This window comes from Bos indicus, chromosome 14 (genome assembly GCF_029378745.1).
Source record: "Bos indicus isolate NIAB-ARS_2022 breed Sahiwal x Tharparkar chromosome 14, NIAB-ARS_B.indTharparkar_mat_pri_1.0, whole genome shotgun sequence".
Taxonomy (NCBI): Eukaryota; Metazoa; Chordata; class Mammalia; order Artiodactyla; family Bovidae; genus Bos; species Bos indicus.
In genome coordinates this window covers 28051566-28079285 of record NC_091773.1, presented here as the reverse complement: position 1 = coordinate 28079285, position 27720 = coordinate 28051566, and the positions used below count along the sequence as shown (strand labels likewise).

Here is a 27720-nt window from a genome sequence, read left to right as displayed (position 1 = left end):
ATAGCTTCGGGGAGAGAGCTGGTTGCTGAAGGAAGCAACCACACAATTAGAAGGTTGGAACTTTCAATCCCACTCTCTCTGTGTGCATGCTAAATCACTTCAGTTGTGTATAACTCTTTGAGACCCCGTGGACTGCAGCACGCCAGGCTTCCCTATCCTTCACCATCTCCTGGAGTTTGCTCAAACTCACATCCATTGAGCCAGTGATGCCATCCAACCATCTCATCCTCTGTCGCCACCTTCTCCTCCTACCCTCCATCTTTCTCAGCATCAGGGTCTTTTCAATGAGTTGACTCTTTGAATCATGTGGCCCAAGTATTGGAGCTTCAGCTTCAGCATCACTTCTCCCAAAGAATATTCAGAGCTGGTTTTCTTTAGGACTGACTGGTATGATCTCCTTGCTGTCTAAGGGACTCTCAAGAGTCTTCTCCAACACCACAGTTCAAAAGCACCAATATTTCGGCACTAAGCTTTCATTATGGCCCAACTCTCACCTCTATACATGACTACTGGAAAAACATAGCTTTAACAAGATGGACCTTTGTCGGCAAAGTGATGTCTCTGCTGTTTAATATGGTGTCTTGATTTGTCATAGCTTTTCTTCCAAGAAGCAAGCATCTTTAATTTCATGGCTGCAGTCACCGTCCACAGTGATTCTGGAGCCAAAGAAAATAAAGTCTGTCATGGTTTCCATTTTTTCCCCATCTAAATTGGACTTAAAAGCATGCTCTGGGAGCAGAACTCCTTTGTATGCAGGGGACATACTGTACTGTCTCCTCTGCCACTGCCACGACCCTAATCCAAGCCACCCTTATTTCTTCCCTAGATCACCAGAATCGTCTGTCTATGGGTCCTCTTGCTTCTATTCTTGTTTCCTACATGACAGCCACACCAAGGTTGATCCTGTCATTCTCCTTCGCTCCAACTTCTATTGGGCTCCCATTACATTGAGGATAGACCCAGATCCTTACCATGGCCCATGAAGTTCCTACAGGATCTCACCCCTACTTAGCTCTCCACACTCACAGCATGTTGGGGACATAGCACAGCATCCCTGCTGTTTCCGGTACACACTGAGCATCGTTCTATCTCGGGGATCTGGCATTTTCCTGTATCTTGGCATGGCTTGCTCCTGTCTGCCACTTGGGCCTCTAAACTCCATCTTCCCATGAAGTCACCCTCTATTCCCTTATTCTGCCTTTTTTTTTCTCTTGATAGCACTTAACACAGGATATCACATCATGAATTTATTTGGTTATATATTACGTCTCTTTCACTACAATAAAAGCTCCATGAGAGCAGGTCCTTTTCATCTCCCAGTTGTATTCTCAGCACCTACAATAAAACCTGGCACAGAGAAGATGCTCAATGAATTTGTTGCATTAAAATGTCTGACTCCAATGCTGAGAAAAGAAAATACTTAATACAATTGGAACTTCTTTTAAATAAGATTCCTTAAAAAGATTATCTCTTGAAAAACATGTAGAAAATGAACATTTTTCAGTAAGCATTATGTCTCTGGCACATTTACACCAGCATTATTTCCTGCCTTACATGACTGACAAAGTGTTTTGATGACTGCTGTCATGTTTTGTAAAACCCCTTTAGGTACTTGAAGGAAAATACAAAATAAATGCAAAGTAATAATAAATCACCTCTCTGTTTGGTATTCATAATAATGTACATGAGACTTTTGATGATTTAGTGAAAAATAAAGTAGGGGGTTTCTAAAGGTAAAGGGATAGATCAAGTCCAAATCATTACAGTCTGATCCAGGTGGCAAGGGGCCTTAGTGAGTAAACCCATCTTGATTGAAACCTTGGAAATTCATGTCCTGATGATGTCTTTCAACAACAGTGATAGCCTTCTAGATTCAAGGCATTCTGTTAGCTGCTACCATTATTATACTCCAATCTAATCTTTAGTCAAACAGATAAAACCTTGATTTTATTGTCTACAACACAGCTATCTCTTAATAAGCCAATATTTTCCCCCTTCTGAAAGTATATATATATATGGACAGAGGAGTCTAGCAGGCTATGAAGACTGCAAACCATGGGTTGCAAAGAGTTGGACACGACTGCAGCACACACACACACCCCCCCACACACACACACATCACACTAAAATACTATAGACAAAGAATGAACAAGGAAACCGTGTGATTTAAATAGTCACCCAAAGCCAAGACAGTGTAATTAAAAGCTTACATGTGTTTGCCAGGAGTGTTTTTCTATTGCCTTATGTGTCAAGACAGTTGGTCTGCCGAGCCAAGGAAGAGCTGTGTTGGTCTTTAATGTAATATTTTAAGAAGTTGCCCATTCATGTGAACTTTAATCTTATTGATTTTTTTAAATTAAGAAAAAAGCTCTCTGGGTAAAGACAGAGTTGTGGCTTAATATTAATATTCGTTGTTGTTCAGTCGCTCAGTTGTGTCCAACTCACTGCAACCCCATAGACTACAGCATACCAGGCTTCCCTGTCCTTTATCACCTCCCAGAATTTGCTCAAACTCATGTCTATTGAGTGGATGATATCATCCAACCATCTCATCCTCTGTTGCCCCCTTCTCCTCCTGCCCTCAATCTTTGCCAGCATCAGGGTCTTTCCAATGAGTTGAAATGATAAATTTCTAGAATTCTATATTTTGCTTTTAATATCTGATATGGGAGATAAAAATTAGTTTATCAAAAGGTCATCTTGTTTTCTCCTCTTGGGGAAAACACGGGGGAAATGATTAAAGAAAACACAAAGGCTTCCATTAATTTGTAAAGAAGTTTATAAATCTCATCAGAGGGGCAAATAGAGAAAAAGTTTAAGGCAGAGGAAAGAAGGTATTTGTCTTAGTTTTCAGATTGATTTCATTACTAACAATGACACACATAAAGACTCAACTTGTCTCTTGTCTGGTAAACTAAACCCATTTAAAATATATAGTTACTATTGGCATCTACAATTTCAAAAGAAGAATTATGATTACAGCCCTGATTTGCAACATTTAAGCCTGCTAGGAATTCTTGGAGAAGTTGATAACATAAACACTGGGAATAAATTTAAAAGTATAACAAAAGTCCATTTTTTGGGGTAGAGTTCCAAAAATGATCAATCCTAGGCTATACTTTGTCATATTTCAATTATGAGATGCCATACTTGATGCATATTCTTCCTATAGAAGTCACCCCCAGGATACTTTATGGTATCAAATTCCACCAAGTGCTAAGGCTTCCTTCATTTTACTTTTTTACAAATTCAAATATGAAGAAATCATTACTGAGTCAATCCCAAAAGGGAATAGAAGTGGAAAGAAATTACACTAATAAAAATGGGATTTCCCTTTAATCACCTTCTTATGAAGAAGAGCAAAGTAAACTTCCAATGCAGGATGAAAGTGATCACACCCCCGAGATGGCACATGACTAAAGAAATATATGGCCAATGACTTCCTCCTATGAGAAACAAAGACCATCACCATGCTCTCTCAGGGACAAGTGCATTAGAGCACCGAGTGATGCAAAGATGCTTAATGGTCCCAGGGCAGGTGCATCGCCCTTTCTGACAGTGCTCATTTGCATATGCACATTTAATCCCAGCAGGAGGTGTGCATTCAGGGGTCCCTCAGGGCAGAAATACAGACACTCTCAGGTAAAATCAGTTCTTCATAAACTTTATAAGCTCATTCCAAAACTCCAGTTGTCAGTGAACAGCTTTCCAGATTGACATCTTAAATCAAGAAAATGTCACACATGTACAGTAACTGGCCTAATCTTTTCTGTAAATTGCTGCCTGTGGTTTTCAAAAACATAGTAAATTGCTGGCAATTGACAATGTGTCTCCCTGCATGGCTAACTTCACTTCTGCACAGTTAACAAATCAGTCTTAAATTATTCATCAGATCACCCAACGTCTAGGCTCTTCTGACTGCCATTGATTTCAGGGACCAGTAGCCTGCATGCCTTTTATACTAAAGTGAAATGCACACAATGTTCTGGGCATATAAAATTAATTGCATGTAGGAAATAACAACTATCCTCTGTCTCAGGATCTCACTTAAGGGTGAGGGCAGCTGACTACACAATCAGTGCTGCTGCTGTTCTCTGCTGCCTCGAAGCAGGACAGAGCCTTGTCGTACACTAATACTTAAAATAGCCTTAATGACCCTGATAATTCAAATACATGGAGGAAGTGTTTTCTCTATTAATTCTACAATTAAGGACAAATGCAAAGTGACGAACTATATGTACAAGCTAAAATACAGATGGTCCATGCAGAAAGGATGCCATCAAACCATTGCATTTTTGTTCTAGAAAAAGGGTCAAATCAACTCTCCAGACATCTTGACAAATTGAATTTTGGTTGCTAAAATGAGTGTGGGGATAGAGTGCTTGTTCTTTAACTCAGTGCCATTTTTTTTTTTTTTTTTGGCAGCACACAGAGGATTTTGCTGGAAGCATGTTTGTCCTTCTTTGAAATACTTTTTGAATCACTGACTGGCTCTAAGTTAAACAGTGCAGTTGTGCAAGGAAATAGCCTCATATTTGAGGATCATATTCGTCTATTTAGGGCTTCCCTGATGGCTCAGCGGGCAAAGAATCTACCAGCAATGCAGGAGACACAGGAGACTGTTGTTTGATCCCTGGGTCAGGAAGATCCCCTCGAGTAGGAAATGGCAACCCACTCCAGTATTCTTGTCTGGAGAATCCCATGGATTGAGGAGCCTGGTGGGCTACAGTCTAAAGGGCCAAAAAGAACCCAGTACAACTAAGAAGCTAAACACGCAGTACGTATGCTACAGTCTGTGAATCATTCATTCATTTTGTCTGTTGATGTTCAGGAAAATTAACTCCAGACCATCTCAAAAGGATATCTAGCATTCTGGTATTTTCTCCCAGCTGTGCCTAAACAGATCATTTTCAGGCCACTGGTAAGCAAGTATAACCCTAAAGCTCCCTTGTGGTCCTTACATGACCACCTTCTAAGGGTAGTGACCTTGGCTCTGATTCATGTAACCCTATGGAGTTCTCTCTCCAATATATGCTGGCCAGAGGAGAGTCTGGGAAAAGAGTACAGGATGGAGGTGGGTGGACTGACAAAATTCATTATAGGAAGTTGAAAACAAATAGCAGCTCAAGGCACTTTTCTCTCCAATGGTAAATCAGTAACAGCATTTGTGTCTATGAAGGTCAGCATGGTATTTGTTCTTTCCTGAGGGTGTACAATCCTCATCCCATCTTCCTTAGGAAACCTTACCTGATCCTGGTGATACTGTGTTGCTTGTTCTATGGTATAAGAGTCCTTTTCAATTCATTATCCTAATACTGGTTACATTCTTTTGCTATTACTCATTTAATGTCTGTCTTTCCTCTGGTAAGAACATTTTATGAGGCAGAAATAGGATGGAGCCCTAGTGCCTGGCACAGTGCTTTGGACCAAGTAAATGCTTGCTTAGTAAAAAGTGGCTTAAACACATTTTCTAATCTGAAAGAAGTCTGTGTGGGAAATTCAGGGCTAACATAAAATCTCCATGGAGTTAGTGTCCCAGGCTCCTTTTTTCTTTGTACTCAATTATTCTCATGCATGGCTGATATCCCTAAGGTTACCTCATGATCTAAGATGGCTGGCACCTCTCTGGTAGCAGCATATGGGCCTCAAAGAAGTTTATGTCCTAATTCTCAGAGCCTGTGAGTATCGTACCTGATATAATTGACGTGGGGCTTCCCTGGTGACTCAGACAGTAAAGAATCTGCTTGCAATGCAGGAGACCCGAGTTTGATCTCTGGGTTGGGAAGATCCTCTGGAGGAGGAAATGGCAACCCACTCCAGTATTCTTGCCTGGAGAATCCCATGGACAGAGGAACCTTGTGGACTACAGTCCAAAGGATCGCATAGAGTCGGACGCAACTGAAGCGACTTAGCATGTATGCAGGGAAGAATTAGCCAGTGTGGAGACCGTGACATCAGCAGTGGCCATTACCAGTGACTGGAATAGATTAAGCCGGGCATGAGGTCAGGATCTCTGCAAACTTCACCATCAGCTCAGGGTTGGCTATAGAAGCTGACTACGTCCTCTCTTTTCTCCCTGAGGAGTGGAGTCAAGGGAAGGGAAGAGAGAGAGGTGACCAAGGCCTTAGGCATGTCAGCTTTACTGAGTGGAGAACAGGTTTGACCCAGACAGGAGACTAATTTTCCATGACCATTCTTGTACACAGAATCTGTTACCCAACGTAATAAGCAATGGGAATAGGGTAAGAGACAGAACAGTTGGGAGATGGTTTATTCAAAGAAGCACAGCCATTTCATGACTATAATCCACTGAGCTGAGATAATAGCCCAGTTATTCAATTATATTTGCACAGGCTTTGTTCAGTAACTCTTACTCTGCAGCAATAAACAGAGCCGCTCTTGATCAAATAATATATCCATCTGTTCTTTTGACAAAAATATTTGAACTTCTACAGAAGGGTACAAGGTTATCACACAAACTTGTGATTACAAACTCCAAACACCGCCCAGGCTGCAGCAATTACTTAGTTATTGCGGTTTCTATACATCATTGGACTATAACATAGCAGCAAATTGGATTTTTTGAGCAAAGGGTTTCAAAATGTTTGTATTTGATGAAATCTATGAAAATATAATACTGAGTTTAGACGTGCTTATAATTTTCTTTACAGTGGAAAAGAAGCTATGGGGGAAACAATTATCTTACCATGCAAAGAATACCAAAGATGTTATTTTCAGAGGTTATGTTTATTTAGACCCAGACCAAGGGAAAAAGTATAGTTTAAGTCCGTTGGAATACGAAATGCATAACTATATTTACACCGCCTTGCTACTTTTTTAAAAAATATAAAATAATTGCATCACTTAGGGAAAGGACTGTATAGGAAACAAAAACAAACATTTGCAAGTTTTGGGGCTTCATTTTGATTTAATGCCCAGAATCAGATTGTGATGGTTCTTCTTTTATACATTTTTAATAACTGGATAGATGTTCACCGCCACCTCAGTTGTCCCTTTCTGCATCAATATTATAAAAATATTCTTTCAGGACATCATGATAAGTATATACCAATATATTAGTTCAGACCTGAAATAGTTTGTTATTCTAGTAAACTGAAAGTTTATGCATTTTTCAAAGATTCTTATTGGTATAGATATGCTATTCATCTCATGAAACAGTAAAATATCATTCTTATAGTTTCAAATGTAGGTATACATTTGCCATGGTTCTTGGATGCTATTCCTATATCATTTGCTGATATAATATTATTCTCAAATAAAGATACTTTGTATCCTAGCTTCAGTCCTCCATAAACATCACATTTCAAGATTCTTTTTGAAAAATGTTCAAGGAGGAAGAAATTCAAAGGAAAGGATAAATGCAAGTTTAATACTCATTACTAGATTCAATAAGTTGTATTTATTTAAAGAAAGATATATACTACGTCTTTAGGGGCTTCCCAGCTGTCTCAGTGGTAAAGAATCTATCTGCCAATGCAGGAGATGCAAGTTTGATCCCTGGGTTGGGAAGATCCCCTGGAGGAGGACATGGCAACCCATTCCAGTATTCTTGCCTGGGAAATTCTATGGACAGAGGATTCCATCAGGATACAGTCCGTGGGGTGGCAAAGAGTCAGACATGACTGAGTGACTGAGCATGCACGCACATATTCTACGTATTACTGATTTTGTTTGAAACTGCCCACAGAAAAAGAATTCTTTAGAGACATAAAATATTTAGAATGCTTATTAAAAATAATGGAGGGGCTGTATGCAGCTGAAGGGGAGAGACAGTTTTGTTTCCTATGCAATAACTGGTACATGGAACTCTGAATTGTCTAAAAGTTTCCTACTTGAATGTGCCTGACCAAAGTTAGTGGAAGAATTCATCCTTGAAGGAAAGGGAATCTTGATGAAGAGAGAGATTTTTCTCAGTAAGTATAGAGGAACAATTCAGGCTGGGTAATAAGAATGAACCTTGAAAAAGAAGGATGATGTCATTGACCCTGCCAGACTGCTCCGGTGAAATACTCGACTGAAGAATCTCATGAGAGAAGAGAACCCTTGTGAGTGAATGGTGACGATTTAAGTCAAAAGAGGACAAGAAAGTGCTATTATTGCCATTTGGAGAAATGGCTTAAATTTCTTTAAGAATCAAAATATCCACAAATCAGGTACTATGGAAAACAAGCAGCCATTAAGACAGGATAGACAGGATACAGAGAAACAAATGTAGGTAGTTTTCCTTTTATGCGAAGGCAACGTGAACACAGGCACAGAGGAGGTATCAGGGAGGGTTCACCTGTTTCCCTTTCAGGCTTCTTCCTAAGTTTTAGGAGACTCTTGGTCAAAGCTCATAGTTAATAAAAGTCTTCAGAGAATTTCTTCGTATTCATTTTTTTAAGGCTCCCTTCCCGGAACGGAGCTCCGTCCCTCCCTCTTTTGTCTCTTTTTTGTCTTTTATATTTTTTCCTACCTCCTTTCGAAGACAATGGATTGCTTTTCTGGGTGCCTGATGTCCTCTGCCAGCATTCAGAAGTTGTTTTGTGGAATTTACTTGGCGTTTAAATGGTCTTTTGATGAATTTGTGGGGGCGAAAGTGTTCTCCCCGTCCTATTCCTCTGCCATCTTAGCTCCTCCTCCATTCACATTCATTTTTTACATCTAGATTATGCTCATGCACCGTAGCACACAGTCAGAATTCTAGGAAAATGTAACACACTGAAAATTCTCTAGGATCAGTAATGAGTAAATTACATACATTTTTCAGGAAATGACAGTTAGAAGAAATACTAACCTAAAGTTTCTATAATTTGGAGTAATCAAAAAGATGCCTTAAGGCATCAGTTTAATTTTGGAGGGATTAAAAACAAATACAACAAATATAACTTATCTTTCAGTATCTTTAAATGTAACAAATGAGTTGGGTTTTCATATTTGCATTCTGAATGGATGCCTAGGAAGAAAAAAATGATTTCAAGTCTGCTTCCAAAGAAGCAGCAATAACTTATTAATTGTACCCTTGGTGATCTTAAAGTACAGCATGAAAAACTGCCTTGGAGACTCCAAAGACGCATAAAGTTCCTCCCAGGGGGAGCAGGAGAGACAGCAGCAGAATCTAGCTACAGAAGTATTTCAAAAATGCTATTTACATGTTGAAGGAAAGGGTTTAATTAATCGTATTACAGCTGCGAAGTTAATATGCAGATCTGGGGTCCTAGCACAAGGGACTGTTACATACTTTTTAAGCAAGTCACTCAATCCTACATATTCCTCTTTTACAGCTCTTGCATAGTAATAAATACATGTCCCACAGGTTTGCAGAATGAGGATCGAGATGTCTGTTAATTTCTCACTAATAAGAAAGACAATGATGCTGATGGCACTTATAAGAACCACTTTTTACTGAAACCTCACAATATTCCAAGATCCATTCTAAGTTCTTTGTATGAATTACAAACAATTTCAACAACCTGGCATGCTGTAGCCCATGGGGTCGCAAAGAGTCAGACACGACCTAGCGACTAAACAACAACAGTAAAATTAATGCTGTGGTTTTTCCTCATTTTGCAGAAAAGGAAACTGAGATTCCAGTAGATTATGAAAGTACAGGCCCTTTTGGTCACCTACCCATAGTCATCCCCAATCTCACCATATAGGCACACATTTCCTAAAACAGCACATCCATTTCCTTCAAGTTCTAGAATCCAGGGAGAATGTCCAGGGAGATCCTCAGGACACAGGGACAAAAGCATGATGCCAAGCAAAAGGAAAATCTGAAGGTTGTGATCAAGAGTCTCCATAAGAGGCCAGAGGTATGATCACTCATGGTCAGCGAGTACATTATTAGTTTACAAGAATGGTTCAGTAGTGCCTGTCATTGGAATAACACCCAAATCCATAAAGATGTTGTAGAAATTAAGCTGAATCTGGTGTTTGGAGAAAGATTCACCATTTTACAATGGACATTCTGGGCAAAAATCAACGTAGAGTGAGGCTTTTATTAATCTATCCAAGTATATAATTCCAAGAAATGACTTCATGAACTAGAAGGAGAGGGAGGACTCTGGAGAGTATATAAAGTATATAAAGATGCACATGTGAACAAGGATTATTTTATGAAATAGGGTACCACCTGGGAAAATGGCAGAGGTGCCTGGGTTTATCAAGGGTCCTTAATGCTGCTCTAGTTTTCAGAATAGATTCCCGACAGACTGGAATTGAGATTCACCTGTGGCTAGCCAGGGAGCAATTACCAGGCTTGGAAACAGGAAACAGAAAGAGATCAACAGAAAACCTTTAGGCCTTTTGGAATCGTCCGTCTTTTTAATGATCTAGAATACTTGGTGGCCTGCTTAATGGCATTTGCATGGGTCACAAAATGAGTAACTGGGACCTTATACCCACATTTTAAACTCTGAACCCAAAGAAATGAGGGGCAAAAAATCCTTGATGTTTTTCAAGGATTCACATTGAAATTCATGTGAAATTCACATTCACATCATTCACATCAATGTTAGAAAGCCAGTTACAAGAAGCAGTTCACAAAGGTCATCTTGGGCAGTAGAGCAAAATCAACTTTTGTGGGACAAATCACTGATACTATTATTTTAATTAAAAATTTTTTTTTAAAAATCACATCACATTTGAAGCTTACCTGAGTTTCTACTTGGTAACAATGCTAAACACCAAACAAACACTGATTACTATCATTATTGGTGATGCTGGTCCTGTTTTTATATTTCACAGAGACTTTCGGGATTCAGTGATTTGCCTAAGGGCCCACGGTTTATAAGTGCTACAGACAAGATTTGAATGAAAGGCTTATGATTTGAAATTTAGTCTTTTTCAACACACTATGATGCCAAATCCATAGAACAAATTTCCTCTGGTCTAATTTATTCCAAACCAGTTGACAGAGAAGAAAATAAAAGATGATTTCCATCCAGTGAAATAAAAACATGATTTAAACTGACCATTCAAATCAAGAAACAGAAAATGTTATGGGTTGAAAAATGCTATGCTTAACTTATTATTCACAATTATTTTATTCACAATATTTGCATTTTTAAATTACTTTATAATCTGCATGTTACAGATGATAACTGAGCACTGATTTAAGTCCTTTTTTCTGCCTTAGAAATTAGTGGTGAAATGCAATTAATAGCACAAATACTAAAGGTAGATGTTGGTGCATTTCTATGTAATTCAGTTTTAGGAATGTCATTTTTGGTTCCTGAATACATTTGCCAATGTAAGAAAATGATGACAAGTTCTAATTATAAAATTATTATAGTGTGGAACAATCAACTCTGAAGGTTCTAGAGAAAACCCTTCAGGGATCTTTGCTCTTAGCTACATCAAAAATTCTTTATTACCCTATGGACTTCAATGGAGCCTAACGATTCTAAAAGTCTCTGTGCTGGTCAAGGCAAATGTTTCTAAGATCTAAACCACAAATGCTACTTAAAGAAAATCTGACATTATTATGCAACAATAGAATAAGTTGGCACAAAGATAGTTGGAGACAAGAAACCTAGAAAAATAGGTTAAAACTTTCTTATTCTTTTTGTAATTATACTGTTAAGTTTCTTCTCTACGATTTCAAATGACAACTGCAATGAGAAAAATACTTAAGAAACATAATGAGAAATTTAACCTAAGGTGCTATTCCATTTGGGTGGTAATCAAAAGATAGTTCTGCAAGAGTCATAATGAAAATTGTGTGTTTTGCTGACATGAGTTCTAGACAGACAGAAATAACATTTGTATCATGATGCATAAAGACAACTCTGATCAGGATTCACAGAGGAGTCAACACACTGATGTACATAGTTGTTAGTAAACATATGCTCCCTTTAAATATAATGAGTATTTCCTTCTCTGTCAAACTTTTTTCTCAGAATTGATATTCAAGCAAAGATGGCAACTTGCTATTCATATCTGTTACATTTTGGTCAATGCCTTTCCCCACTTTAAACACAAGAAATGTTTAAAGCCATTTTTTCACTTAACATTTGGGGCTTGTGGTCACTGGGATGAGAGGCTTTTTAAAACTGGACATGAGTATATACTGGAAGCTGAGTCCCACTGCACCTTAGCAAAATAAATTATAAGGCTACTGTTTTGGAGTTTCATTGTTATTAACATGCTCCCAAGGTCATTCTTTTCTAAATGATATCCAAACTCTTTTTTGAATAGTATTCCATTTGTAACATTGTTTTGATTACTATATATACTTAGTATTCCATTTGTAATGCTGCTTAGGTTACTCTATATATGCATATTTCTTAGTACGCCATTTGTAATGTTGCTCTGATTACTATATATACTTAGTATTCCATTTGTAATGCTGCTTAAGTTACTGTATATGTGCATATATATTAGTATTCCATTTTTAATGTTATTTAGATTGTTATATATACTTAGTATTTCATTTGTAATATATGTACACTGTAAAGATGTATATATATTAGTATTCCATTTGTAATGTTACTTAGGTTATTTATTAGTGTACTCTTTTTAAAAGTGTACTTTAAAACCACCATGAACTTACCTTAGAGAGCCCACCTACTTCCAAATAGAAGCAGATAATAAACACATTCCAGGTGACCCACAGGGCAGTCCATACTGTATACTGGAAAGAAAGGGTGGGGAGGGGAGAGAAAAAGAAGAAAAATGTGGAGATGAAAGGAATGTATACTCAATAAGTCGATAATAAAAATGTCAATAAATCTGTCTTCTGGGATGAAACAGGGCATGCTCAGAAGAGTGCTCCTTATGGGGTCCCCTAAGATTTCTAGAAATTAAAAATCCAATAGTTTCTACTGCTTTCAGTAGATGTCAATAAAACTAGATTTATTTTGAAAGTGCTTTGCTGGCTTGCAGATGCAAGTGAAATCCAAGTGCTGGTTCGATTTCTGTTTTCTGAGAACTAACTTTTCCAAGGGTTACAATTATGCAAATTTTCTGTGGGCTATCTAGTCAGCTAGTCAGTAGTGTTCAACTTTTTGTGACCCCATGGACTGTAGCCCACCAGGATCTGTTCATGGGATTCTCCAGGCAAGAATACTAGAGTGGGTTGCCGTTCCTTCCTCCAGGGGATCTTCCCAAACCAGGGATCAAACCTGGGTCTCCCTCATTGCAGGCAGATTCTTTACCACCTCAGCGACCAAGGAAGCCCATCTAATCAGCTAGCTAGCTTTTAGTTACAATATTAAATCATCACGGTTTTAGGAATATTAGTCAAAACCCTTCACTTCCATATCACTGAATTAGAATCATGTGGAAAAATGGATATGTGGAGTAAAATTAACCAGCTTTCAACGGTTGGACTATTTTATTGAATGGAATGTATGCCCCTAATATAATGATAGGCTATAACATGAGCATGTAAAATATTTTTTAAAAGCATAGAAATTAATAGCTAGGATTAAGGGTGAGCAAATAAGCAACATATTTCCTTAATGGGAAAATAGCTTCCAATTACATCCCCAAACTCTCGAAACATGCCAGCCTTACTGATTAATTGGTTTTATGAATGCATTGTGTATTAGGAAATGCCTTTCTCAAGAGTATTAGTCAGACTGAATTAAGGTAACCTCAGATCAAGAGTCATCAAAGAAGATGGTCTTAGGGTTCAATTCATCCAGTCACTTTCTTTTTCTTTTTTTAATTTTTAATTTTTAATTGGAGGATGATTGCTTTACAATGTTGTGTTGGTTTCTGCTGTACAACAACATGAATCAGCTGTAAGTATACATATATCCCCTCCCTCCCTAGCCTCCCTCCACTAGCCACCCATCCTCCCCTTCTAGGTCATCACAGAGCACTGAGCTGAGCTCCCTGCGTCATACATCAGCTTCACCTTAGCTGTTTACACATGGTAGTGCAGACATGTCAACGCTCCTCTCTCAATTCGTCCCACCCTCTTCTTCCCCGCTGTGTTCACAAGTCTGTGCTCTTCATCTGCATCTTTATTCCTGCCCTGTATATAGGTCCATCTGTACCATTCTTCTCTGAGAAGGCAATGGCACCCCACTCCAGTACTCTCGCCTGGAAAATCCCATGGACGGAGGAGCCTGGTAGGCTGCAGTCCATGGCGTGCTAAGAGTCGGATACGACTGAGCGACTTCACTTTCACTTTTCACTTTCATTCACTGGAGAAGGCAATAGCAACCCACTCCAGTGTTCTTGCCTGGAGAATCCCAGGAATGGGGGAGCCTGGTGGGCTGCCATCTATGGGGTCGCACAGAGTCGGACACGACTGAAGCGACTTAGCAGCAGCAGCAGTACCATTCTTCTAGATTTCATATACCTGCATTGATATATGATATTTGTTTTTCTCTTTCTGCATCCAGTCATTTTCTCAAGCAGACAAAGACACTAAGGTCTGGAAAACTGACATATAGGACAGCTTGAATGAGGAAGGAATTTGCCACAGCAGCAAAATGAATACACCAAATACAATGGGTTGCTTATTTTATTTTACATAGATTTTACAAAAATCTATGAATTCTTAAATAGACATACTAATTCAGTTATTGCTTTCTACTGTTAAATCATGATAAATGGTGAAATAACTTATTGTTAATATTAAACTAAGTATTAAAATAATTTATTAATATTAGTTTCTTCTATGCTCTGCCAAATAATAGGCTCATGAATTTTAAACACTATAAAACAGCCATATCCTTACTAGAAGCCTTATCAGAAGCTTTTAAATTTTTTCTAAAATTCAATTTACATTTTTTATCTTTATCATTTATGATTTTTAAAGAGTAATACATTTATAATAATGAGTTAAGGCTCCAAAGTCACTAGAACTATAGAGGAGTTGGAAAATATGCCAAAAAGTTAACATCAGTTAAAATATACATTGAGGCTTTTGGCATTTGCAGATACTGTTGATCTGCTGATAATTTCTGTTAAGGAGTCTTCCAGTGTGAGTGGGTCATACATGTTTTCTTAAAAATGCACCAAATACATTGAAATGCACTTTTCTGACCCACAAATTATTCTTGTGAAAACTTAAAATAGCTAACCTACATCCTCAATGTATGCTTTTTGCAAACTGATAAAGTCATAAAACCACAACAAATTTTTAAAGATGTTACTAATAAGATGGCATCTGGTATTGGACATTTTTCATTCTACATAAGTCTAATTATGGAGATAATTGAGTAAAAGAGCAGTGCAGACCACTAAGTCATGAGGAAAAATCTAGTGATAAAGGTTAAGGGGTGGACATAAAATAAAGCAGGACTAAAGTAAGAAAATGAACCAAATTAACTGCAAAACCACATAGTTCTTAATTATTAGGACTGCAAACCTATACCCCAAGTATTCTTTTAGAAAAGTAAATCAACTCAGAGTTACAGAAAATGAATATTGAGGCAAATCTATTTAAAGTCAAGGCACAAACTTCATGATGGAAGTGTATTCTGATACATCACAAGTTGTACTCTTGATGTCACTTCTGAACATTCAAAGATAAATTGATCAGGCTGAGTACTATAGATTCCAACTGTCAGCTCTGAAATTCCTAACAATAACAACAGTTATTACTGAGCGGCTTTCGATGGTTCCTTTCTCAGCACTTTACATAGATTAAGTCATTCAGTCATCACACTTACCAAGGTAGAGAGGTAATCATTTGATCACGTAGTTAGTGTGAGACTTGGGACAGCACTCTGGCAAGAGCTGGAGTGCTTAGGCATCAAATGATAAGCTTCATTTGAAAAAATTTTAGGAAAAGGACTACAGGTTAATTTGCAAGTTAACACTTTCCCAAATTTTCCATTTTATAAAATGATCAATTCACCAATTTATCAAAAATTTACTTCATTCATACATATTTAATAACCAGTTATATTTTTGAAATGATTTCTTATTTTGCTGTTAATGTGTCATGCATTATATAGACATCGGGATTTTTAAAAGTAATATTGTAAGTTTCTTTATTCTAATACATTGGCCTGTTGAGAACAAAAAATATCAGTATGGTTGAATTTTGGATTGCTTTGAGATGGAAACTTCATACCTCAGTGTGCACCTGAGACCCAAATCTGTACATAGAGAAAAAAGGAAGGATTTCTAGCGGCACTAATAACACATCCAAAGGCATTTTGCTGAGGTAGAAAGTATCAGGACAATATATGGTATAAGATACTGGCTATCCTCCTTGTCATCTTTTTGACGAGGATTAATTTCTTTTTAGGACTTCCCTGGTGGCTCCGTGGTAAAGAATCTGCCTGCTAATGGAGACACAGGTTTGATCCCTGGTCCCAGAAGATCCCCTGGAGAAAGAAATTGCAACCCACTCCAGTATTCTTGCCTGGAAATCTCATGGACAGAGGAGCCTGGTGGGCTAGAGTTCATGGGGTTGCAAAGAGTAGGTCACAATTTAGTGACTGAACAACAACAAACTTATTTATGCAATTGAAACTAGAATTTAAAAAAAAAGAGATACATTCCATTTTTAACAAATATCTTTTGGTCATCATGGAGTATGCCTACAAACTCAGACAGTCACATAGATATACCTGCAGTATAGAAGACATAACTTCTCAAAGTAAAGAAAAATTCACTCTGCATAATTATTTACCCATCCATTTACCCATCATCTCCATATAATCTATCAACTATTTATCTATCCTACTTTGCTTATGTTCAGTACACATACTTTAAATCCTAATTTAATTAGACAGTGCCTATAAAGATGAAAACCCATTTATGTTGTTCTATGTGGCTTCCAGGATATTGCATAGTTTTATGAGGATATTTCAGCATTTTTTAATTGAAATGAACTTTAGAAGTCTCCCAGTATATATTTTTTTCTCATTGAGCAATTAGTCTATAACATAAATTATTTTTTACTTCCTTAGCTTGTTTTTCAATTACCAAGAAGACCATTCATTAATTCATTCACATGTGTATCAATTAGATATAGTAGTATACACAATATGTTATGCTTATTTTTTAAAAAGGATCTGTTTCTTGCTCACTCATTGTTCTAACAGTTTTTGGAGTTTAGTATACATGTCCAGGGGGATTTAAATCTGAGACCCTTGAATATGAACCTAATACTCTTAATTGCCATTCTAAACAGTAACTCTGGTGGAAGATTTATGATGACATAGTAGGGATATTTCCCTATGTACAGAGTGCATGTGTGTTCAGTCATGTCTGACTCTTTGTGACCCTTTGGACTATAGCCTGCCAGGCACCTCTGTCCATGGGATCTCCTAGGCAAGAATACTGGAGTGGATTGCCATTTCTTCCTCCTGGGTATTTTTCTGACCCAGGGATCGAACCCATGTCTCCTGTGTCCCCTGCATTGGAAGGCAGATTCTTTACCCACTGAGTCATCTGGGAAGCCCCATATTTCGCTGTATAATTATTCAAATGAAAGCAAGTTGCAGTTCTTTGGATGTGGACTTTTGTATAAAAGTCCAAAGAACTAACTTATGGATGTAGCATACTTACTTGGCTTTCTTTTCTTTCCTTTTTGTTTTTTAATTTTTAGAGGAAGTTTGGGGTTACTTTTAATTCCAGTGTTCAGAGAAGGCAATGGCACCCCACTCCAGTACTCTTGCCTGGAAAATCCCATGGACAGAGGAGCCTGGTAGGCTGCAGTCCATGGGGTCGCTAAGAGTTGGACATGACTGAGCAACTTCCCTTTCACTTTTCACTTTCATGCATTGGAGAAGGAAATGGCAACCCACTCCAGTGTTCTTGCCTGGAGAATCCCAGGGACGGGGGAGCCTGGTGGGCTGCCATCTCTGGGGTCGCACAGAGTCGGAAAGGACTGAAGCGACTTCGCAGTAGCAGTAGCTTAACAGTTAATTCCAGTGTTAATCTGTATTCAAAAACTATCAAGTTAGCTAACATTTCTGCCTTTAAAGTAATGTAAAACTTCTTGATTGTTATTACCCATGAAATAATAAAGATTTAAATAATTCTAGGGCAGAATCTCGGGGCTTCCCGGGTGGCGCTAGTGCAAAAGAACACACTTGCCAAGGCAGGAGATGCAAGAGACGCGTGTTTGATCCCTGGGTCAAGAAGATCCCCTGGAGGAGGAAATGGCAACCCACTCCAGTATTCTTGCCTGGAGAATTCCATGGACAGAGAAGACTGGTGGGCTACAGTCCCTGGGGTCACGAAGAGTCAAACACAATTGAGCGACTGAGCACACACAGACTCCAATAAGAGTTTAATATTATGCATACTAAAGTCTTTCATGCTGCAAGTCCAACTCTGTGAAACATCTTTCTAGTAGATCATATGGTGGCTTTGCAGAGGTTCTCTTTCAGGGAAGTAGAATAAAGCAGGAACTGTTTAGCCCTTGCAGTCAGCCGAGGGACAGAAATGCTCTCCTGTACCCGGGGTAGCAAGTTCGAGCACAGAGTCTGCTGTGAGCTGGCTACCTTCACCTCTGTGTGATGCGATGAAAGATACTCCCAAAGTGAGTTTTGAGACTCAGAGAGTTGATGCATTTATAGAAAAAATTATAACTTTCTTATTTTTGATAGGAGTGATTGAATTAAACCAAAACAGGAAGATGGCATGCTGCTAAGTCTTTTGGTTTTCTTCTAGTGACACAATCACTCACATCACAAGAAAATATTCACTAATTCTACTGAACACTGTATATTTATTCAGGTTCAGTGAGCATTTTAGAGTGTGTTACTCCTCATTACAATTCCTTACATTTGCTTGGTATTTCTCATAACCTACTTATACATATATGTAGCCTAAAATATTCCCTTCTAGAAAAGAGAACTAATTACTGAAAATCACTTCCAGTCAAATGTGGAGCACAGAATATTCCTTATTAAATTTTCCTACAATGGAGGGTGTGCTGACAATGTAATGTGATAGTTTGGAGCATGGGTTTGTTTCAAATTTATCTTCACAAAGTTGAGAAATGTTTAGCAATATATAGTATGCTGTAAATTAGGGGATAAGTATGAAATAAAGGAGATCAGTCCTGGGATTTCTTTGGAAGGAATGATGCTAAAGCTGAAACTCCAGTAGTTTGGCCACCTCATGCGAAGAGTTGACTCATTGGAAAAGACTCTGATGCTGGGAGGGATTGGGGGCAGGAGGAGAAGGGGACGACAGAGGATGAGATGGCTGGATGGCATCACTGACTCGATGGACGTGAGTCTCAGTGAACTCCGGGAGTTGGTGATGGACAGGGAGGCCTGGCGTGCTGCGATTCATGGGGTCACAAAGAGTCAGACACGACTAGCGACTGATCTGATCTGATCTGATGAAATAAAGGTGGCTCAGATGGTAAAGAATCTGCCTGCAATGCAGGAAACCTGGGTTCTATCCTTGGGTTGGGAAGATCCCCTGGAAACAGGAATGGCTACCACTCCAGTATTCTGGCCTGGAGAATTCCGTGAGTCCATGGGGTTGCAAAGAGTCAGACATGACTGAACGACTTTCACTTCACTTCATGAACTAAATGCACATGCATTTATTACACGAGTTAAAGCTAAGCTGCTTTTTCTCAGTTAGTAAATAGTTATGGCTAGGCAAGTTTGTTTTTTAGTGTTAGTGACACACATGATTGAAATGATAGTTAATGCACATTTACAGATCATCTAACATCAAGACCACAGGTCATCCTCTACTGAAACTCATCTTAAATTTCCTTGTGAATCTTGATTTCAGTTACACTATGCATCTCACACTCACAGTCACGTTGTTTGCTTTCGTTGTAAACATTCACTGAGCCTTCTTCCCCACAGATAATCATCTCTCCACAGAATTCAGTAATGAAGGCCAGTACAGCCAAGCCATATTATATCAGAAAGAACAACTGAAATAATTTTTTCTTCTCCTAACAGTTTTACAGTGTTTATATGAAAACACAAGTTAAAAATAAGACTTACCACCACAATATATCGAGGTCTGTACTGAATGGTTCCAAACAAACCCAATATGACGACAATTATATGTAGAAAATTGCCAAGAATGGGCGCCCACTGGAAGCCAAGGAAGTCAAAGATCTGCCTCTCTAATGCTGAGAGCTGCAACAAAGCAAAGAGAGTCCATGAGTATATAACCTGTGCACCATCAGACCACATTAATGTTGGCTTCATGGTTGGAGAAGGCAGCAAAGTCAATTTCAATTGCACTTATGGACACTGTTATCACTAAGATTGTGACACCCATTTCATGTACCGCTTTATTCAATGTCTCTCAGAAAATACACTAAAATTACTTTGAATATCAGGACTTCAATTATAAATAGATTTTAAGCCTTTCTGGAGCGCTAGAGATATATTCCTGAAATCCTTTGCTATAGTAGTAAATCTTTTATGATATCGTATTTTCTAATATTAACCTAAAAATGACTGGCTTAGTTATAACATACTTAGAACAGTAACTCTAGGCTTCAATGCCAGTGCTATTAATATTTGGGAAAACAAACAAATAAAAATAAGAAAAACTACCCCCATTTCAATTATCAAATCTTTTTTTTTTCTTTCTTTAGATTGTCATTGATTATAATGACTAGTCACTTTTTCAAAATGAAGCTTATTTATTTACTTTTGACTTATTTATATTCATGATGATAACTACTTTTTCAAAATGAGCTTACTTATTTATCTACTTTAGTTCCCAATCTAACACTGGAGTGTCATAGTTCCTTTGAATGATGTTTTATTGAGATAATGTATTTACATGAACATTCATGTTCAATTAGGTATGGGTGTGTGTGTGTGTTCATTGCTCAGTCGTGTCTAACTCTTTGCGACCCCATGAACTGTAGCCCAGCAGGTTTCTCTGTCCATAGAATTCTCCAGGCAAGAATACTGGAGTCGATTGCCATTCCCTTCTCCAGAGGAACTTCCCAATCCAGGGATCGAACTCTGGTCTCCTGCATTGCAGGCAGATTCTTTACCGTTTGTGCTACTGCTGCTGCTGCTGCTAAGTCGCTTCAGTCGTGTCCGACTCTGAGATCCCATAGATGGCAGCCCACCAGGCTCCTCTGTCCCTGGGATTCTCCAGGCAAGAATACTGGAGTGGGTTGCCATTTCCTTCTTCAATGCATGCACGCATGCTAAGGCGCTTCAGTCGTGTCTGACTCTCTGTGACACTACGGACGGCAGCTCATCAGGCTCCTCTGTCCATGGGATTCTCTAGGCAAGAATACTGGAGTGGGTTGCCATTTCCTTCTCCATTTGAGCTACAGGGAAGTACTATTCAATTAGGTTAATCTTTTCTAAATACCCAGATAAAAATTATAGGGTAATGACAATTTTAGACATGTCACAGTTTATTATATTTTCATTAGATACAATTACATTTTTAAGCAATTCTAAAATATACTAAAGTATACACTTATACTCTTTATGATGAAACAGATGAATTTCACATAGTCCAGTGAATGTCAACAATGTCATTATCATGTACAAATAATATTTATTATGCTTTATATCTAGAAATTTTATAATCCCACCTGCTGTGTTTGGACATGGATCTTAATACATCTGAAGCATTCTTCTACATTAACTTTGATAAAATAGTAATTCTGAGAAAACGACCCATTGATCAACCATCCTGCCGGCACTAGAAACTACAGGTTTGAAAAGAAAATGGTACCCTAGGTATTTTTTTTTTTTAGTTATGTGGCTGGTGTATGCCTGAATAACTTTAATTTCCTTGGACATAAAGAAATGTCCTCTATCCAGGAAGCTGAATTTACCTTGGTTTAGATTCACCTTCAATAAGATGTGGAGGAGAAAGAGAAACGAGCAAATACCTCAAGACAACCACACCAGAACCACATTCATTTCATGGGTATTTCCTGATCATCAGTGATTTGTCACCAACCCTTGCACTCGCAAACGGGAGGATGTACAGGAATGGCTAAAATTCAAAATAATCAGAGCAAGGTAAGAAGCAGCACCGAGTATTCAACCCTCTTCTTTTCTGCTCCTGACCGTAAATAGTTTCCAAGAACCTTCCCCTAAAAATGCAGCATTCTACTTATTGGCCCATCAGTGATGTAAATATGTGGGGTTTTGTATCCAAACAGGATGGATGTGCTCAGAAAAAAAAAAAAAAAAATCCTGAAGAGCAACTGCAGGCAATTTATTGTGAAAAGCAACCCGATTTTAAAGCCATCGTGCATCACAAATACCTTTAAAGTGAACTTTTCAAACAGAAAAACCCATTTTCTTTTCTGTCAGAAGACACACGAATAGCATTCTCTTTTATGATATTAAAGAAAATACACAGTGAAAGGGAAGCCAAATTAACACCAGTCATTAGAAAATCTGCACTCTTTATGAAGACACCCTGTTTCTCTACTTATTAATACTTATTCTCTGATAACATAAAATGGATTTACAGTGATTTGAAATCAAAGCACAAATAAAAGGTCATAAACAAACAACAAACAAATAAGGAGGTCATATCAAGAACCAGGCGAGAGACAGCTAAAACAACTATACAAATCATGAAAATTAGATTTGAGTATTGTGTTTAAAAAAGTCAACTAACAAAGACAAAAAGTCCTCTAAAGGTAAACAAAATACCATTGCATTCTGTATTAGTTATTTTATCTAATTTCCATGTTCGGCTATTAAGCCATTTAGTTTAGAGGCAAATATATTCTCTTTGGGCTTCCCTGGCAGCTCAGATGATAAAGAATCCACCTGCAATGCAGGAGACCTCAGGTTCGATCCCTGACTTGGGAAGATACACTGGAAAAGGGAAAACAGCTACACACTTCACTGTTCTTGCCTTGAGAATTCCAGGGACAGAAGAGCCTGGCAGGCTACAGTCCATGGGGTCGCAGAGTCAGACACAACTGAGACTTTCACATGTTCTCTTACTGTCATCGTCTTTAGAGACAGCACTTTTTGCCTTAGAGCTTGGTATTAATAATGATGACTGAGAGCCACAGAATAAAACTAAATGATATCATGGTTGCTTTGTTAACTCCAAAACGTATATATTTTAGAAACATGTCTGTCAAAATGGTCTCATCAATAGTGTGCTGAAGCTGCTGGTGCAGGCTGGGGAGGGTAGATCAGGTACATCTCTTCCCAACTCCTCTATCAATGATGTTGCTTTGGGAACCTGACTTTGCCCAGTATATTTGCTACACGGACTTCCCTGACAGCTCAGTTAGTAAAGAATCCACCTGCAATGCAGGAGACCCTGGGTTCGATTCCTGGGTCAGGAAGATCTGCTGGAGAAGGACAGGCTACCCACAACATGGACATCAGGAAGCATTAAGAAATCAAGGTCTTGTTTATTTGTAACGAGAGCCTATGGTTAAATAGTTACCTCTGCACCACTGAACATGGCACTTAGAAAACAGTGGTTCTGACTCAGGAGAACAGCAGAAGGAAGTCATCAAATGTGTGATGCAGCATCAAGAGGAAGCATCTGGCCCATATGACAGCAGAGGATGGACAGCTCTGTAGAGACGCCATAGCAAAGAAGAGAATGAATGAAACCCTGGAAGAACCTGAGTTTTAAACCAAGATAGAGAATTCAAGAAACTAGAAAGGGAACAAACAATCCAGAGGAAAGCAAAACTATCTGGTCCCCAGTTTAAAAACAGAACAGGAAGCAGTGGCGTAAAGAGCTTTTCTAGGGGACAGGTCAAGTAGGTAAGACTCTGGAAGTTCTAAGAACGTGATGGAAGAAAATATGGATCTATTCCTAACCAGTTAAAAATAAAGGCAGACAGAATCTGAATAAGATGGAAGGAAGGAAGGAATGCAAGGAGACCAAATAAGTGATGCAAAGGAAGTATGGTTCAAAAGTACCAAGAAAATTAAAACTGGGCATGGTTTTGAATGTAGAGATGAAGAAATCATAGAAACATTCTCCTTGGATGGCAACACCGGAACTATAAGGAGAGAAATGTAACCCTATGTCATACTTGGGATGGTGTGGGAATTATCTCATACTCATTATAATAAAAATGTAACTTGGCTTGTAACTTTCAGAATCCAATTGTAGAAAGCTTGGAAGTCTTCATTATGATTATGAAAATATAAGTGTAATTTGACCCTATAAAGTATAACAGAACTGAGAAGGGGCTGAATATTCTATGTAAACGCTGTGTATATGGCAAGGGGAAGGGGTATGTTTTAAAATTCTTCCTGCAGGTCAGGAATTTCCTTCTGTCAGGCTCCAAGGTAAAAATGTTTCCTGTAAACATATGAATCATTAACTGCACTTCAAATTAACCACCAATACTCCCAATAGCACAATAAAGGTCCCTATTTCCTTATTATGCCCAGACAATGTAGATAGAAACAAACAGGGGCACATGTAAAATACAGCAATTTTTCTTTCTTTCTTTTTTTTTGAGTATAGTTCCTTTACACTGCTGTGTCAGTTTCTGCTGTACAGCAAAATGAATCAGCCTTACATATACATATACCCCCTCTTTTTTGGATTTCTTTCCCATTTAGGTCACCCCAGAAGGCAATGGCACCCCACTCCAGTACTCTTGCCTGGAAAATCCCATGGACAGAGGAGCCTGGTAGGCTGCAGTCCGTGGGGTCGCTAAGAGTCGGACATGACTGAGCGACTTCACTTTCACTTTTCACTTTCATGCACTGGAGAAGGAAATGGCAACCCACTCCAGTGTTCTTGCCTGGAGAATCCCAGGGATGGCGGAGCCTGGTGGGCTGCCGTCTCTGGGGTCGCACAGAGTCGGACACAACTAAAGCGACTTACCAGCAGCAGCAGCAGCAGCAGAGCATTGAGTAGAGTTCCCTGGGCTGCACAGTAGGTTCCCATTAGTTATCTATTTTCTACATAGTATCAATAGTGTATATATGTCAATCCCAGTCTCCCAATTTCTCCCACAGCACCCTGCCCCCCACTCTTGGTATTCATACATTTGTTCTCTACCTCTGTGTCTCTATTTCTGGTTTACAAATATGATCATCTACACTGTTTTTCTAGATTCCATGTACATGTGTTAATATATGATACTTGCTTTTTTCTGTCTGACTTAGTTCACTCTAAAATACAGTAACTTTCTTATCCACATATTATGTTTAACACAGTGTTTTGCTTAATAGCTCATAATTATTATAAATTGTGGAAAGTATTTATACTTAATTAAAGAGCTATAAAAACTCCAGGTGACCAGATATTTTCCTAGGCATTTCCTAGTTGGATCTACATAATATGCTTCTATCTAAACAAAACCTAGGTAGGAATGCTCGTTCTTAAGAAGTGAATATCCTTGGAGGCTGAACTTCACAGTGAGAAAGGTGAGCTCCCTTTAACTTCCATTTCTCTTGGACTTTTCCCTGATCAATAGAGTCAAACACAATAAAATAGATCAAACCAGTGTTCCTCATGTTAGTTGCATTATAGGAAGGTATTTGATCAAAGGATGGTTTCCTAAAACACCAAAATTAAAGCTTTTTGTATGATTGATACTCTCTTTTATATAACCTCTAGGAATTCAGGAAGTTCATCTTTCATAAAAAGGGAGAATGCAAAAGCTCTAATTAACACTCCTACTAGCTAAGCTGGGGCTTCCCAGGTGGCGCAGTGGTGAAAAGACCACCTGCCAATGCAGGAGATGCAAGAGAAGCGGGTTTGATCCCTGTGTTGCGAAGATCCCTTGGAAGAGGAAATGGCAATCCACTCTAATATTCTTGCTGAGAAATCTCATGGACAGAGGAACCTGACAGGCTATAGTCCATGGAGTTGCAAAGAGTCAGACATGACTGAGCATGTATGCATTAGCTAAACTGATACATTCCAGACGATTTCAAATAACTTTTGGTAGAAGAGGTTCATCTTTGTCTGGAAGGTCAGCGTAGCCCTTAGCTCTACCACCATCATCCTTGCTTCCTTTGTTCTAGAATCTCATAGCTACTCAATCTCAATGGACTTTTCACGCTCAAGATTGATGATTCAAAACTTCTGTGTTCATAGACCTGGCCAAGACCAAATTACAAGTTTATGTTTTAAGCCATAATCTGAGAATACTTTTTCATGGCTCTAAAAAAAATAAATAGAAAGGTCAGTAGCATTTTTATCATGAGCCTACTTATAGAGATGTGTCACAAAAAGTCCTAATAACCTGCAGATTTACCACTATGTCAAAGCAGGTGCTGTTTTGGAGAGGATTCTCTTGCCTATAGACAGGTAACCAAGGCTTAGGATGTGCACAGACTGTGATGGACCTAGGAATTTCAGATACAGCCTGTTCATGATTTGGTTTACCCAATGAGGAAATCAACTGTGTTAAGGGCTTCATAGTTTCTGCATATTTTAGTATTATTTTTGGTAGCAGTTAGAGGGCAAGAGCTATTATTCCAGTGAAACCAGAAACCAATAATTTAGTGAAATGAATAAAGTAAAATCAAGTTGCAGTGGCCTGAATGTCTACTAATGCATTTGCAGCTAGGGGAGGCAGAACCATGACAGCTCAGAGGAAGAGTGTTTTCTTAATGTCAAGTGTCTGTTGAAATTTATTTGTTGAATTAGCTTTATTTGGGTACTGTCTCCAGAACCTCTGAAAAGGCTTCTTGAATTCTGTCAATATATTTTGAATCCCTGTATCTCAAGGAAATTGATGAGCACTTTCTACTCTTACAATTCAATCAGAAAGATATAAACTAGTTGGTCAAGTAAGCACTTTTGGGAAATCAGAAAACAACCACGTGTTGTGTTGCAAGTCTATTTTTTGAAGAAATAAGAAACTGTGGGTAACATACCAAGTTTCCTGTTTAAAAAGGAACAGATATTGCACTGCCCATGGACGGATTTATGGAGACCAGTGAGCTGAAAGATTCATGTGAAGGGCCTTTATGAACCACAGATTCAGTCAGGAAAATTCTTTAGTGTATCTTATACACTGACTCAGCACGTCAACTGGTTGAGTGACGACTATTTCACCAATTTCTCAGTGTGGCAGAGAAGCCACCTAATTGAAAAAAAGTGCTCTAAAGCCTGAAAGAATAGTAATACAATGAATGGGACAGTACTTAAAGCTTACATTTTCCCATATCCATTAATCTAATTTGATGCTAACAAAATAGGATAAACATTATTATCCTTACATGAAGAAACATGTAACAGTTTCTTGGAACAGTCAGCTGATAAGCATCAGAGAGCAGTCTAGTGTCTTTATGCCCTGATCCTACCTCCTTTCTCCCATAATACTCTGAAATCATGCAACAAAATATACACTGTTTAATGAGGTTAAATTTTGAAATGAGCTCTCTCACAAGAGATAGAAATAATATAGGGAGCGCAGTGGGATGTTTCATGATGTGGTGTTCCTTCTGGGGCTTCCCAGGTAGCGTTAGTGGTAAAGAAACTGCCTCCCTGCCAATGTGGGAGACCTAAGAGACATTAGTTTGATCCCTGGGTTGGGAAGATCCCCTGGAGGAGGGCTTGGCAACTTACTTCAGTTTTCTTGCCTGGAAAATCCCATGGACAGAGGAGCCTTGCTGGCAACAATCACGGGGTCGCAAAGAGTCAGACACGACTGAGTGACTAACACAAACACAACAATAACTTAGCCTTGTCTAACTCAATGAAACTATGAGCCATGCCATGTAGGGCCACCCAACATGGACAGGTCATGGTGGAGAGGTCTGACAAAACGTGGTCCACTGGAGAAGGGAATGGCAAACCACTTCAGTATTCTTGCCTTGAGAACCCCATGAACAATATGAAAAGGCAAAAAGATTAGGACAC

At 38.6% G+C, this 27720-nt stretch overlaps 1 protein-coding gene across 2 annotated transcripts in view; it reads right to left on the bottom strand.

Moving 5' to 3' along the window:
• NKAIN3 (sodium/potassium transporting ATPase interacting 3) overlaps nt 1–27720 on the bottom strand; it is a 556541-nt gene that overhangs the window by 261916 nt on the left and 266905 nt on the right. For both annotated transcript variants that reach the window (XM_070802589.1, XM_070802588.1), the window contains exons 2-3: nt 19905–20042; nt 12557–12637 (exon numbers count right to left, since the gene is read on the bottom strand). In XM_070802589.1, the coding sequence (XP_070658690.1) occupies nt 12557–12637; nt 19905–20042 (219 nt within the window). The remainder of the gene's footprint in view (nt 1–12556; nt 12638–19904; nt 20043–27720) is intronic.